The 15,611-nt window shown below is 41.8% G+C and overlaps 1 protein-coding gene across 1 annotated transcript in view; it reads left to right on the forward strand.

The window, feature by feature from the left end:
• Nucleotides 1–15,611, forward strand: part of arap2 (ArfGAP with RhoGAP domain, ankyrin repeat and PH domain 2) — a 187,990-nt gene that overhangs the window by 150,449 nt on the left and 21,930 nt on the right. The window contains 2 exon segments of the mRNA XM_045721480.1: nt 5,274–5,348; nt 6,255–6,372. Coding sequence (XP_045577436.1) covers nt 5,274–5,348; nt 6,255–6,372 — 193 coding nt within the window.

Here is a 15,611-nt window from a genome sequence, read left to right on the forward strand (position 1 = left end):
GTGGGTGTTGTTTGGACAGAGGGCTTGTATGAGAGGGTTTGTATGCCTGTTCACCTTTATAACTGTCTGCTGCTTTATGCCTGGGCGCATGTGCTGCAGGAAACTATTTGTTCAGATAACCTGGAAAACAAATTAATCTTCAAACCTTATGCTGCCTGCTGACGTTGAAAAGTGTTTGAACAAAGTGTTGAAAGTGGTTGAACAAGTGTTGAAAGTGGTTGTTTTTTTCTCCCACCTTAAGTTGGTTTCCAGAGGCTGTCAGAATGAATCTGGCCAATTGAACTAAAAGGTTAACGCTATTGTGGGAAAATTGCCCCCCGAAAAACGCAAGAGAGCTAGACAAATGTCTCATGTACTAAAAGTGGAGGTTTTTAGTAACCTGGTAACAGGATTGAGAGCAGAGGAAAGAGGAAAATAGACGTGTCAGATATTCAATTTAAAGCTTTTAGGAAAGACTGGCTCTCTCAGGGAGTGCAAGGAAGTTAAGGCTAGCTCTTCCATGTGGTGGTGTTCATTGTTAGTAGCTTGCTGTGTAGTAGCGTGATTAGCCTAGTGCCTAGCCTAGCACCTGTTAGCTCAGGCTGTTGAGTTAGCTCTTAGAGTGGAGGGTACACACACAAACACACCCACTAGGATTGAGCGCTGTCCTTTGTTTTTCCCCTCCCCCTCTTTTCTTTCCATTATTTTCTCCTCGACTTCATGCGTCAGAAAGCACTTTAAGTTCGAGTGAGGGTGCCAGCAAAACAACCCTCTTTGTTTTCTTTCCTCCCTCGTTCTCTGGTCTCTGGCTGAGTTAACTCAATAAAGGTGGGCAGCCATATTTTTACTTGCAATTTGACTGGTGAACTCATGGCTACACTCTCAATGGCTGCCTGGTATTGTGATGCAATAATTGCCATGGTGTTTTGGAATGTTCTATCAACTGATGCTGGATTGCCATGGTAATGTGGAATGTTCTATCAATTGATGCTGGATTACCATGATAATGTAGAATGTTCTATCAACTGAAGCTGGATTGCCATGGTAATGTAGAATGTTCTATCAACTGAAGCTGGATTACCATGGTAATGTAGAATGTTCTATCAACTGAAGCTGGATTGCCATGATAACGTAGAATGTTCATTCAACTGAGGCTGGATTACCATGGTAATGTGGAATGTTCACTCAACTGAGGCTGGATTACCATGGTAATGTGGAATGTTCATTCAACTGAGGCTGGATTACCATGGTAATGTGGAATGTTCATTCAACTGGTGCTGGATTGCCATGGTAATGTGGAATGTTCATTCAACTGAGGCTGGATTACCATGGTGTAATGTAGAATGTTCATTCAACTGATGCTGGATTACCATGGTGTAATGTAGAATGTTCATTCAACTGATGCTGGATTACCATGGTGTAATGTAGAATGTTCTACCAATTGAGGCTGGATTACCATGGTAATGTAGAATGTTCTACCAACTGTGGCTGGATTGCCATGGTAATGTGGAATGTTCATTCAACTGAGGCTGGATTGCCATGGTAATGTGGAATGTTCATTCAACTGATGCTGGATTGCCATGGTACTGTAGAATGTTCACTCAAATGGTTCTAACTGATGTGGCTCATAAAATTGTTGACTCAACAAATCACAGCACACCTGCTTTTACTTCCTGGCATCGGTACACTCAAAATGGCTGCCAGTCCACCCATTATGTTATCATTCACTTGAAACACCCTTTCTATTCATTCTCATTTCTTTGGGTAAACTCTACCTATTCATTATGATACACTGTACGTTCACATTTCACATTTTAGTCATTTATCAGATGCTCTTATGCAGAGCGACTTACAGTAGTGAGTACATATATCTTCATACTTTTTTGTACTGGTGCCCCGTGGGAATCGAACCCACAACCCTGGTGTTGCAAGCGCCATGCTCTTCCAACTGTGCCACATGGGACCTGTGTACTTATCCTTCACTTCAATCTACTGTGACCTTCTCGTTTCCGGTGGAGAGGAAGGAATAAGTAACATGATGCACAGAAACACCTCTAAACCTTTCTCTTCCTCTCTCGTTTCCACAGCTGAGAATGATTGTTGTCAAGACAAACTGAAGTGTGCTTTAACTGGGGGCCAAGACTCAGCATTTCAAAATGTCCGCCACACATGGACTGTTTAGTTATCAGGGCAGTTGATGGTACTGTCTCAACCAGCTGTATAAGTAAGTGATAATCAACGAGGGGCTATGCGTTCTATGAAAACTATTGAACAACTTGAAAGGTGTGTTTCACAACTCGCTTGCAGAATGGAACTGACCTTGCATGGAGTTGCATTATTTTTCAATGAACACATGGAGCCCCGAGTTGATTATCCCTTTCATATCATCTATATAATTTAACACATTTGCCACTAGATATGTGTTCATTTGTCGGTAGAAATGTGTTCAACATCCACTGAAGTAGCTAGCAAGTTTACTTCCAGAAACTTCTGGAAGATTGCCCATTATTTAGTTTTTCTATGGACCCAGAAAACGGAGGCAGTGGGAGAACCTATTCAAGCAAGTAAATATATTTTGATAATGATCAAAAACAATGTATTATTAGCTAGCTTTCTACAGAAATATAGTGTGCAGGCTAATTCCAATGTGCTGTTCTCGTAATGTTCGCTAGTTAGCTAGCTAACTTTATATACTGTATAGCTAGCAATGTAAATAAAATATCACCAGCATGCAAATTTCATTGTAGCTAGTTAATTATCTTCATGTATTTATCATTGTAACTCCAAATGCATTTGTAACTAGGTAGCCTGGCTAACAGCAATGGAAGAATGTGAAAGGATTAGCTAACGTTAGCACTTCCAGCTGTCAGAGAAGGGAGAGTAGGCAACTCTGAATAGGGCGGGTATACATTTGTGGGAGTACATTATGAAACTATTCTCCAGTCCCTTGTGAGGAAAAACTGAGGAAAGAAAGATATAGCAACATAATATTCAGGGCTGTCTAATTTGATTATAATGAAGCCTGTATCTTTTGTGATGTTGTCTGTCCTCGGATACAGAGAGCCGTAAAACCCTGTCTGCAAATGAAGAGGTCCTAATGAATGTCCCAAGAGAATAAGGGTACATCCTTGTATACCATGGATTATATATAACGAGCTATCTTAGCACATTTTGTAAACAGTAATATCGTTTAAAAGTCACACAAAATGTATAATCCTATTACAACTGGAGCAGACCAGCCCTGCTGGGTGTTGCACACTTCTGTTCCAACCCAGCACTAACACACCTGATTCAATGTATCAAACCTAATTAGTTAATAATCAATTATGCTATTACTGGGCTGGAACAGAAGTCTTCTCACTCAGTAGATCAGGGATCAGTGGAGCGATGTTGGACATTTCTGGTATGGACTCTTTTTTTATTATACCTGAAACAATGCTTTAGTAGTAATAGCCTACTTGTTACTAAAATGTCTGACCTTTATATATGAGTAAGCTTACTTGTAGACTTTGGAATTATATGAAATAGTAATTTATTTGAAGTGAAGTGTTTAAAACTTGTTTTAATTGTTAACTTAACTATTATTTAGGATAAACTAGTGTTGATGATGATTAATCATGTCACGATCCGGCAATAAAGAGAGGAAGGGAATCTGTCTCTAAATTGTCTGTGTTTCTGTGTTGTATTATTAGATTATTACTATTTTGTCAGGATATCAGTCATGTGAACCCATTTTGCAGCTGATAATGACATGTAATGCCAATACTGCCATAGGCCTACATTTTTTGGGGGTGGGAGAACATATATGTAAACAATGTGTGAGAGTTAAGCTTGTCTCTGCTTCAGATGCACATTGTCAAGGGGTGCATTGCAAATGCCCATAAGACTAATACCATCATACTGTAGGCCAGTGGATCCCAACTCCGGTCCTCAAGTACCCCCAACAGTACAATGGCCGTATCCAGGTACTCCGTGTTGCATCGCTCATAAGAACAGCCCTTAGACATGGTGTATTGGCCATATACCACACCCCCTCGGGCCTTATTCTTCTCTACTTCCTGTTTTCCCCCTCTCCATCCCTCTGTCATTCCCTGCACCAGCTTCCACCATCTCCCCTTCAGTGTTTGTCTCCTCTTTCCTCTCCTTAGTTCTGCTAATGGAACAGCTCTTTGTCTGTGGGCTGTAATCTCTACCGGTGTGGGACACATGCACGCACTCGCATACGCACGCACGCACACATAGGACTCTACCTGTTATAATGACGACATGTCATAGGCCAACTTATTATTTTTCCTGTGCAGCCCGGCCATTGTCATGGCATTTGTCTTGACCTTCATGCCACAACTTCTCACATTTCGCTTGTTTACAATATTTTCTCTCTGGCTTACTGTTGTTGAGGACATCATAGGTTGTTTAGTTCAAAGTTGAGAAGAAATGTTTCCTAGGAGGCAGACTTTTCACTTTTGTCTCAGAAGTTGGTTTGCTCATGATAACCCGATCTTAAAACGTTTTTTTATTTTTTTTTATTTATTTTTTTTGTGAAGAGAGAGAACAGAGGACAAGGACAGAGACATAATGTATATGACTCTTGATGCAATGTCACTTTGTGTCCAATGGCCTCTCTGCTGTTGTTTTACAATGCCGGAGCAAGGTTGAAGGGAAATTGAGAGAAGTGTCAGTTGTGATAGTCTGCAGGTTCCCAAGGACTTCTCCAAAGCCTCGTGCGTGTGTTTTAATACACTCTGTATGTGGCCTGATACAGTATGTTACCTCAATGGTATAGAACAGACTGGATTCTCACAGATTGAAAAATACATTTGTCCCAGTGTTAAATCTAAAATAATATCAAAAAACCTAAGAGTATCATTACTTGATCTACATGCTTCAGATTTCCACACAGACATTCCACTGACTCCAAATCACGAATCAAAGGTCAGAGTTAGTTCAAGTTAGTATTCATCCCAGATTGAGAGACTGAACACCTGATTGGGATATTCTAAAGTTTGGCAGAAATGTTGACTACATTTCTGACTTCCTCTGGCTTGCTTCCCTCATTCTGCCAAAACATCACATCAATTAAAAGCACTATATTTAGTTTTGCCTGTAGCTCAGAATACGACCTCTACCACTCTCCTCAAATCGTCTAATGCTTCCCTTGGTTCCCTCTGTTTAGGCCCAGGCCACACCGAGGTGGGAATTCAGAACAAAAGCCAATTAATCCGAATGTTGTGTTTTTTCTTTCTCCTCTGTTTCTCTCTCTCTCTTTCTCTCCCTTTTTCTCTCCTTCTATTTAGTTCTCTCCGGCCGGGGACTTGATCTTTGAGGTGTACCTGGAGAGGAGGGAGCCGGAGAACTGCTGCTTAATCAAGGTAAAGGTGTGTGTGTGTGTGTGTGTGTGTGTGTGTGTGTGTGTGTGTGTGTGTGTGTGTGTGTGTGTGTGTGTGTGTGTAAGGGGTGAGAAAGAGGTGGAGTGTATAAGTTGGAGTGAGAGAGCGAGGGATAAAGGGAGTAGAAGGAAAGGAGGTGGAGGGGTGTGTAATGGGGTCTGGGGGAGTTAGAGGTACAGAGCAAGGGATGGAGGTAAAAGAGAGAGAGAGAGAGAGAGAGGGAAGAAGTGGAGGGTGTGATAGAATAGGGCCGAGACGTTGGTGGTTAAACCTGATGGGATTACTGCCACCGAAATAAATCAAAAGCGAGCTAATCAAAGACACTTCTGATATAATTGTGTGAGTAATTGCGTTTAATCAGAGGCAGTGGTAAGCTGCAGGTAATGGATTTATTTTGCAGGTGTGGAACAGCAGTGTGGTGGGAAGGAGGTGGGGGGGGGTAGAGTGGACTGTTTTACAACTCACTGCGGGGTTAACAGTTATTTTCTTCTCTCTTGAGTCATGCTTGTTCTTTACTTTCTGTTCACCTCTACACTATGATTACAGAATAGTTTCTGTGCAGACTATTTCACAAACAAATGTAGAGTTTTGTGTTCTCCATTTCCAGATTGCAAGTGATGGAAAATCTTTGACAGTGATACAAATGCACAACCTTTCCTCCATTCCCTAATTATCTGATGGGGATAGCTAACATGCAGGGTTGCAGTTGTTCTATTTAAATGTATTCAATTCAGCAAGTTAATGGAAATTCCAATTTAAGAATGTACTGCCATTTCAGTTCACTTCCTGGGTGAATTTAAATGGACTGAAATGAAAATTAACCAGTACTGCTAAGATGTGATTGTTTCCTTTCCTCTCTCTAACATCTTTGTGGTTGTGTTGTGGTAGTTGTCCCCTACCATGAGGTCAGACGAGCTGGCAGAGTCCACGCTGGTTACGAGGAACGTGGTCACGAACCCGGTCGACCTCTGGACCACGTTCGAGGTCATTGAGAACGGAGAACTGGGTATGTGACAACAAAGAGGTGATCAACTGGTCATTAAGACTACGTAGAAGCTGTGGGGACAGCATTTATTTCATGTCTCCAGAGGGAAGGTTTCTGAAGTCAGAAAAACATGTGGTTTCACTAATAGCGAAGGTTGGATAAATGAAATATGTAAATATGTAGACAATGCTGTAAATAATATTGGGATGAAGGGAAATGTCTTCGCTTATTCCCTCTGACCATTTTTTCAAACTTTTCAAATCAAATCAAATTGTATTTGTCACATACACATGATTAGCAGATGTTAATATGAGTGTAGCGAAATGCTTGTGCTTCTAGTTCTGACGGTGCAGTAATATCTAACAAGCAATCCAACAGTTCCCCAACAACTACCTAATACACACAAATCTAAAGGGGGTGAATGAGAATATGTATGTATAAATATATGGATGAGTGATGGCTGAGCGGCATAGGCAAGGTGCAATAGATGGTATAAAATAGATGGTAATGTTAGATATGTACACATGATTAAAGTGGCATTATTTAAAGTGGCATTGTTTAAAGTGACTAGTGATCCATTTGTTAAAGTGGCTAGTGATTGGGTTTCCATGTAGGCAGCAGCCTCTCTGAGTTAGTGATGGCTGTTTAGCAGTCTGATGGCCTTGAGATAGAAGCTGTTTTTCAGTCTCTCGGTCCCAGCTTTGATGCACATGTACTGACCTCGCCTTCTGGATGGTAGCGGGGTGAACGGGCAGTGGCTCGGGTGGTTGTTGTCCTTGATGATCTTTTTGGCCTTCCTGTGACATCGGGTGCTATAGATATCATGGAGGGCAGGTAGTTTGCCCCTAGTGATGCGTTGTGCAGACCACACCACCCTTTGGAGGGCCTTGCGGTTGATGGCGGTGCAGTTGCCGTACCAGGCGGTGATACAGCCCGACAGGATGCTCTCGATTGTGGATCTGTAAAAGTTAGTCAGGGTTTTGGGTGACAAGCCAAATTTCTTCAGCCTCCTGAGGTTGAAGAGACGCTGTTGTGCCTTCCTCATCACACTGTCTGTGTGGGTGGACCACTTCAGTTTGTCGTTGATGTGTACGCCGAGGAACTTAAAACTTTCCACTTTCTTCACTGCTGTCCCTTCGATGTGGATCATCTCCTTTGTTTTGTTGATGTTGAGTGAGAGGTTGTTTTCCTGACACCACACTCCGAGTGCCCTCACCTCCTCCCTGTAGGCTGTCTCGTCGTTGTAGGTAATCAAGCCCGCTACTGTTGTGTCGTCTGCAAACTTGATGATTGAGTTGGCGGCGTGCATGGCCCTGCAGTCATGGTTGAACAGGGAGTACACGAGGGGCTGAGCACACACCCTTGTGGGTCCCCAGTGTTGAGGGTCAGCGAGGTGGAGATGTTGTTTCCTACCTTCACCACCTGGGGGCGGCCCGTCAGAAGGTCCAGGACCCAATTGCACAGGGTGGGGTTGAAGTCCAGGGCTTCCAGCTTGATGATGCACTTGGAGGGTACTATGGTGTTGAATGCAGAGCTGTAGTCAATGAACAACATTCTTACAGTGGTTCCTCCTTTAAAAGTTGTGAGCTTACAGCGCGGGACATAGAGGTACCCAGTGTCACGGCTTCATTGCTCCAGACCACCACAAGGGGGAGTTAGAGCACTCTTTATGCATTTGGGTCCCAAGGTTTATATATGATCAATCATATTGAGTGGTTCCAATGATGAATTTCACACGGGCCACCCGTACCTGGTGACTTCAGCAAAGATGGCTGACAAAACATTACGGGGAAGCAAATGTATGTAGTTATAACGTCATAACGAGTCAAGCAAAAAAATGACAAAGAGGAATATGTTAGTTAATGTAGAGACACGATTGTGCATATTTTTTTGTCATAAAGTTAATTTACGAAAATCACTATTTATCAAGTTTATTTTCAGTCATATCTAATACCAGGTGTATCAAACTCATTCATTATAGCAAGCAGGGAGCAGGTTTCGAACCCTGAACATTCTTGCCCAAAGTCCAGCACACTAACGACTGTGCCCAAAATGTATTAATTGGGGTTGGTGCTTATTGTGGCTAAAAACACTTTGTCATTTGGAATCTTTAACATGTGGAAATGGGAAAAAGCATTATTATTCATTTTTCACAAGCATAACAGGATGGGCTATTAGCTGAACAACTGACTTGTCACACCCTGACCTTAGAGAGCCTTTTTTATTCTCTATTTTGTTCGGTCAGGGTGTGACTTGGGTGGGCATATCTATGTTGCTATTTCTTTGTTGGCCTAGTATGGTTCCCAATCAGAGGCAGCTGTTTTTCGTTGTCTCTGATTGGGGATCATACTTAGGCAGCCCTTTTTCCCACCTGTGATTGTGGGATCTTGTTTTTGTATAGCTGCTGTGAAGCCTGCAGAACGTTACGTTCGGTTTTTGTATTTTGTTGTTTTGTTGGTGTTCATCTAATAAAAGAAAGATGTACGCTTACCAAGCTGCACCTTGGTCTAATTCTTCAATCTACGAGCGTAACAAGACTATTCAACCTTTCTAAAGAATTGTCTAATAGCCGAGCTACAGTTGAAGTCGGACGTTTACATAGACTTAGGTTGGAGTCATTAAAACTAGTTTTTCAACCACTCCACAAATTTCTTGTTAACAAACTATAGTTTTGGCAAGTCGGTTAGGACATCTGCTTTGTGCTTGACACAAGTAATTTTTCAAACAATTGTTTACAGACAGATTAATTCACTTATAATTCCCTGTATCACAATTCTAGTGGGTCAGAAGTGTACATGCTCTAAGTTGACTGTGCCTTTAAACAGCTTGGAAAATTCCAGAAAATTATGTCATGGTTTTAGAAGCTTCTGATAGGCTAATTGACATAATTTAAGTCAATTGGAGGTATACCTGTGGATGTATTTCAAGGCCTACCCTCAAACTCAATGCCTCTTTGCTTGACATCATGGGAAAATCGAAAGAAATCAGCCAAGACCTCAAGAAAAAAAACTGGAAACCTCAACAAGTCTGGTTCATCCTTGGGAGCAATTTCCAAACACCTGAAGGTACCATGTTCATCTGTACAAACAATAGTACTCAAGTATAAACACCATGGGACCACGCAGCCATCATACCGCTCATGAAGGAGCCTCGTTCTGTCTCCTAGAGATGAACGTACTTTGGTGCGAAAAGTGCAAATCAATCCCAGAACAACAGCAAAGGACCTTGTGAAGATGCTGGAGGAAACAGGTACAAAAGTATCTATATCCACAGTAAAACGAGTCCTATATCTACATAACCTGAAAGGCCACTCAGCAAAACCTGAAAGACCACTGAAAACTCAAAACCTGAAAACCTGAAAGACCACTGCTCCAAAACCACCATAAAAAATCCAGACCACAGTTTGCAACTGCACATGGGGACAAAGATTGTACTTTTTGGAGAAATGTCCTCTGGTCTGATGAAACAAAAATAGAACTGTTTTGCCATAATGACCTTCGTTATGTTTGGAAGAAAAAGGGGAGGCTTGCAAGCCAAAGAACACCATCCCAACCGTGAAGCACGGGGGTGGCAGCATCATGTTGTGGGGGTGCTTTGCTGCAGGAGGGACTGGTACACTTCACAAAGTAGATGGCATCATGAGGATGGAAAATTATGTGGATATATTGAATCAACATCTCAAGACATCAGTCGGGAAATTAAAGCTTGGTCGCAAATGGGTCTTCCAAAGGACAATGACCCCAAGCATACTTCCAAAGTTGTGACAAAATGGCTTAAGGACAACAAAGTCAATGTATTGGAGTGGCCATCACAATGCCCTGACCTCAATCCTATAGAAAATGTGTGGGCAGAAATTAAAAAGCGTGTGCGAGCAAGGAGGCCTACAAACCTGACTCAGTTACACCAGCTCTGTCAGGAGGAATGGGCCAAATTTCACCCATCTTGTTGTGGGAAGCTTGTGGAAGGCTACCTGAAATGTTTCACCCAAGTTAAACCATTTAAAGGCAATGCTAGCAAATACTAATTGAGTGTATGTAAACTTCTGACCCACTGGGAATGTGATGAAAGAAATACAAGCTAAAATAAATCATTCTCTCTACTATTATTCTGACATTTCACATTCTTAAAATAAAGTTGTGATCCTAACTGACCTAAGACAGGGAATTTTTACTAGGATTAAATGTCAGGAATTGTGAAAAACTGAGTTTAAATGTATTTGGCTAAGGTGTATGTAAACTTCCGACCTCAACTGTAGCTACACCGCAACATGGCAGAAAAGTAATAAACTACTAAAAATACCACCTAGATCTGTATTTAGTTCAACAACCACAAAGCTACTGCAATATGTAGTTTAAATACTAATTGAATTCCATGTAGTTCACTACTCCCGAACACTGACAGAAACACACATACGCAGAGACACAGAACTTCGACTTCAACTGTATATATAACGTTTCTTACCGAGCCGTGATGCCATCAGATTACAGATTGCCTTTGCCGATCGCTCATCATCTTCATTCATTAGTGAGTCAATGGCTTGAATAGTCATTGACTCACACGTTGAAAAGGAACAAGATGGCATCCCAATCCACGCCGGGCACACCTGTGAGCTCTGGAACTCCTGGAACTCTCTGGAATTTCTTAACCTCTTGGGGCTAGGTGGGACGCTAGCGTGCCACCTGTGGTGCACTCCATCAACAGCAGGTGCATTTCAAGAGCGGCAAATTTGAATCCAAATAAATGTCAAAATTCAAATTTTTCAAAAATACAACTATGTTACACCATTTGAAAGATAAACATCTCCTTAATCTAACCACGTTTTACGATTTCAAAAAGGTTTTACGGCGAAAGCATAAATTTAGAGTATGTTAGGACAGTACATTTACAAGAGTTGTGTGTAATGTTTTGTCAAGTCAAAGACAGGGTCACCAAAACCATAAAACCAGCTAAAATGATACACTAACCTTTTACAATCTCCATCAGATGACACTCCTAGGACATTATGTTAGACAATGCATGCATTTTTAGTTCTATCAAGTTCATATTTATATACAAAAACAGCGTTTTACTATGGCATTGATGTTGAGGAAATCGTTTCCCTCCAATAACCGGCAGTCAAGTCAGCGTCACAAATTAAATAATTAAAATTAGAAAACATTGGTAAAATATTATATTGTCATTTAAAGAATTATAGATTTACATCTTTTGAACGCAATCAACTTGCCAGATTTAAAAATAACCTTACTGGGAAATCACACTTTGCAATAATCTGAGCACTGTGCCCAGAAAAATACGCGTTGCGATACAGACTAGACGTCATGTTGGGGAGATCTAAAATCGAAAATACTATGTAAATAATCCATTACCTTTGATTCTCTTCATCAGATGTCACTTCCAGGTATCACAGGTCCATAACGAATGTAGTTTTGTTCAAAAAAGCTCATCATTTATGTCCAAAAATCTCCGTCTCGTTAGCACATGATGTAAGCCAGCCGGACTTCTCGTCATGAACGAGGGGAAAAAATATATTTCCGTTCGTTCAAACATGTCAAACGTTGTATAGCATAAATCATTAGGGCCTTTTTTAACCAGAACATGAATAATATTCAAGGTGGACGAATGCATAGCCTTTTATAACGTATTGGAACGAGGGTACCCAACATGAAGTAGCGCGCCAGGTGTCTAATGGGACATCACCGTTCCATGGCTCTTGTTCGGTCAGATCTCCCTCCAGAAGACTCAAAACACTTTGTAAAGGCTGGTGACATCTAGTGGAAGCAATAGGAAGTGCCAAAATATTCCTAAACCCCTGTGTTTTTCAATGGGATAGGTTTAAAGTCAATACAACACATCAGGTATCCACTTCCTGTCAGAAAATGTCTCAGGGTTTTGCCTGCCAAATGAGTTCTGTTATACTCACAGACACCATTCAAACAGTTTTGGAAACTTTAGAGTGTTTTCTATCCATATATAATAAGTATATGCATATTCTAGTTACTGGGTAGGATTAGTAACCAGATTAAATCGGGTACATTTTTTTTATCCAGACGTGCAAATGCTGCCCCCTAGACCCAACAGGTTAAAATCAATCCCATATACTATGTTATTACAAAAAAGGTTTTAAATTCTCTGGTAATGCCAATACGGAATACGATCAAATGCTTCTCAATGATGCCCTCTGGTGGTCAAACTAGCAATAACTTGCAGTAACAGAAGAAATGTCTGAGAATTAAATGACGTGCCACAGAATGCTGCAGCAGCACGCAAGGTGTGCCGCAGTATGATGCAACTTTTAACCTCTTACATCTAGACGTTCCGCTAGCGGAACACCTGCTCCAATATCCAATGATAGGCGTGGCGCGAATTAGAAATTCCTCAAAAATACAAAAACTTCAATTTTTCAAACATATGACTATTTTACAGCATTTTAAAGACTCTCCTTTATCTAACCACACTGTCCGATTTCAAAAAGACTTTACAGCGAAAGCAAAACATTAGATTATGTCAGCAGAGTACCCAGCCAGAAATAATCAGACACCCATTTTTCAAGCTAGCATATAATGTCACAAAAAACAAAACCACAGCTAAATGCAGCACTAACCTTTGATGATCTTCATCAGATGACACGCCTAGGACATTATGTTATACAATACATGCATGTTTTGTTCAATCAAGTTCATATTTATATCAAAAAACAGCTTTTTACATTAGCATGTGACGTTCAGAACTAGCATTCCCACCGAACACTTCCGGTGAATTTACTAAATTACTCACGATAAACGTTCACAAAAAGAAAGTTTGATTACCTTTGGTGTTCTTCGTCAGAATGCACTCCCAGGACTTCTACTTCAATAACAAATGTTGGTTTGGTTCAAAATAATCCATAGTTATATCCAAATAGCGGCGTTTTGTTCATGCGTTCAAGACACTATCCAAGGGTGACGAAGGGTCACGCGCACGACGCATTTTGTGACAAAAAATGTCTAAATATTCCATTACCGTACTTCGAAGCATGTCAACCGCTGTTTAAAATCAATTTTTATGCAATTTTTCTCGTAAAAAAACGATAATATTCCGACCGGGAGTGGTGGTTTTCGTTCAAAGACGAAAGAATAAAAACATGGAGTCGACTCGTGCACGAGCCTCAGTCTCATAGTACTCTGACCGGCCACTCTCCAAACGTGCTACTGTTTTTCAGCCAGAGCCTGCAAAGCCACGATTCAGCTTTTTGCCGCCTTCTGAGAGCCCACGGGAGCCGTAGGAAGTGTCACGTAACAGCAGAGATCTCCTGTATTGGATAGAGATAATCAAGAAGGCCAAGAAATGTTCAGACAGGGTACTTCCTGTACAGAATCTTCTCAGGTTTTGGCCTGCCAAATGAGTTCTGTTATACTCACAGACACCATTCAAACAGTTTTAGAAACTTTGGAGTGTTTTCTATCCAAAGCTAATAATTATATGCATATTCTAGTTTCTGGGCAGGAGTAATAATCAGATTAAATCGGGTACGTTTTTTATCCGGCCGTGAAAATACTGCCCCCTAGCCATAACAGGTTAAAGGAGGAACCACTGTACATAGCTATTCCTCTAGTCCAGATGGGATAGGGAAGTGTGCAGTGTGATGGCGATTGCATCGTCTGTGGACCTGTTAGGGCGGTATGCAAACTGAAGTGGGTCTAGGGTGGCATGTAAGTTGGAGGTGATATGATCCTTGACTAGTCTCTCAAAGCACTTGATGATGACAGAAGTGAGTACTATGGGGCGGTAGTCATTTAGTTCAGTTATCTTTGCCTTCTTGGGTACAGGAACAATGCTGGCCATCTTGAAGCATGTGGGGACATTAGACTGGGATAGGGAGATATTGAATATGTCAGTAAACACACCAGCCAGCTGGTCTGCGCATGCTCTGAGGACACGGCTAGGGATGCGATCTGGGCCAGCAGCCTTGCGAGGGTTAACACGTTTAAATGTTTTACTCACGTCGGCCATGGAGAAGGAGGGGGGGGGGGGTCGCAGTTCTTGTTAGCGGGCCGCGACGGTGGCACTGTATTATCCTCAAAGCGGGCAAAGAAGGTGTTTAGTTTGTCTGGAAGTGTGACGTCGGTGTCCGTGACATGGCTGGTTTTATTTTTGTAGTCCATGATTTCCTGTAGACCCTGCCACATACGTCTCATGTTTGAGCCGTTGAATTGCGATTCCACTTTGTACCTGCACCGGAATTTCACTTGTTTGATTGCCTTGCGGAGGGAATAACTACACTGTTTATATTCAGCCATTTTCCCAGACCTCTTTCCATGGTTAATGCGGTGGTTCGCGCTTTCAGTTTTGCGCGAATGTCGCCATCCTTCCACGGTTTCTGATTAGGGTAGGTTTTAATAGTCACAGTGGGTACAACATCTCCAATGCACTTCCTTATAAATTCCCTCACAGAGTCAGCGTATAGATCGATGTTATTCTCTGAGGCTGACAGGAACATATTCCAGTCCACGTGATCTAAACAATCTTGAAGCGTGGATTCCGATTGGTCAGACCAGCGTTGAATGGTTCTAGTCACTGGTACATCCTATTTGCGTTTCTGCCTATAAGACGGTAGGAGCAAGATGGCGTCATGGTCGGATTTGCCGAAGGGAGGTTGGGGGAGGGCTTTGTATGCATCGCGGGAGTTAGAGTAGCAGTGGTCGAGTTAATTACCCCTACACGTAGTGCAATCAATATGCTGATAGAATTTAGGTAGCCTTGTTCTCAAATCAGCTAAAATAAATGCAGCCTCAGGATATATGGTTTCCAGTTTACATAGAGTCCTGTGAAGTTCCTTTAGTGCCATCTTGGTGTCTGCTTGAGGAGGAATGTACACAGCTGTGACGATAACTAACGAGAATTCTCTTGGAAGGTAATATGGCCGGCATTTGATTGTGAGGAATTCTAGGTCGGGTGACCAGAAGGACTTGAGTTCCTGTATGTTATTATGATTACACCATGAGTCGTTAATCATGAAGCATATACCCCTGCCCTCCCTCTTCCCAGAGAGATGTTTATCTCTGTCGGTGCGATGCATGTAGAAGCCCGGTGGCTGAACTGTTGCCTTGCCGAGAGAGCCATGTTTTCGTGAAACAGAGAATGTTACAATCTCTGATGTCTCTCTGGAAGGCAACTCTTGCTCGAATTTCGTCTACCTTTTTGTCAAGAGACTGGACATTGGCGAGTAGTATACTCGGGAGCGGTGGGCGATGTGCACATCTACGGAGCCTGATCAGGAGGCC

Source organism: Salmo salar, chromosome 07 (assembly GCF_965601325.2).
Source record: "Salmo salar chromosome 07, fSalSal1, whole genome shotgun sequence".
In the NCBI taxonomy this organism is placed as follows: Eukaryota; Metazoa; Chordata; class Actinopteri; order Salmoniformes; family Salmonidae; genus Salmo; species Salmo salar.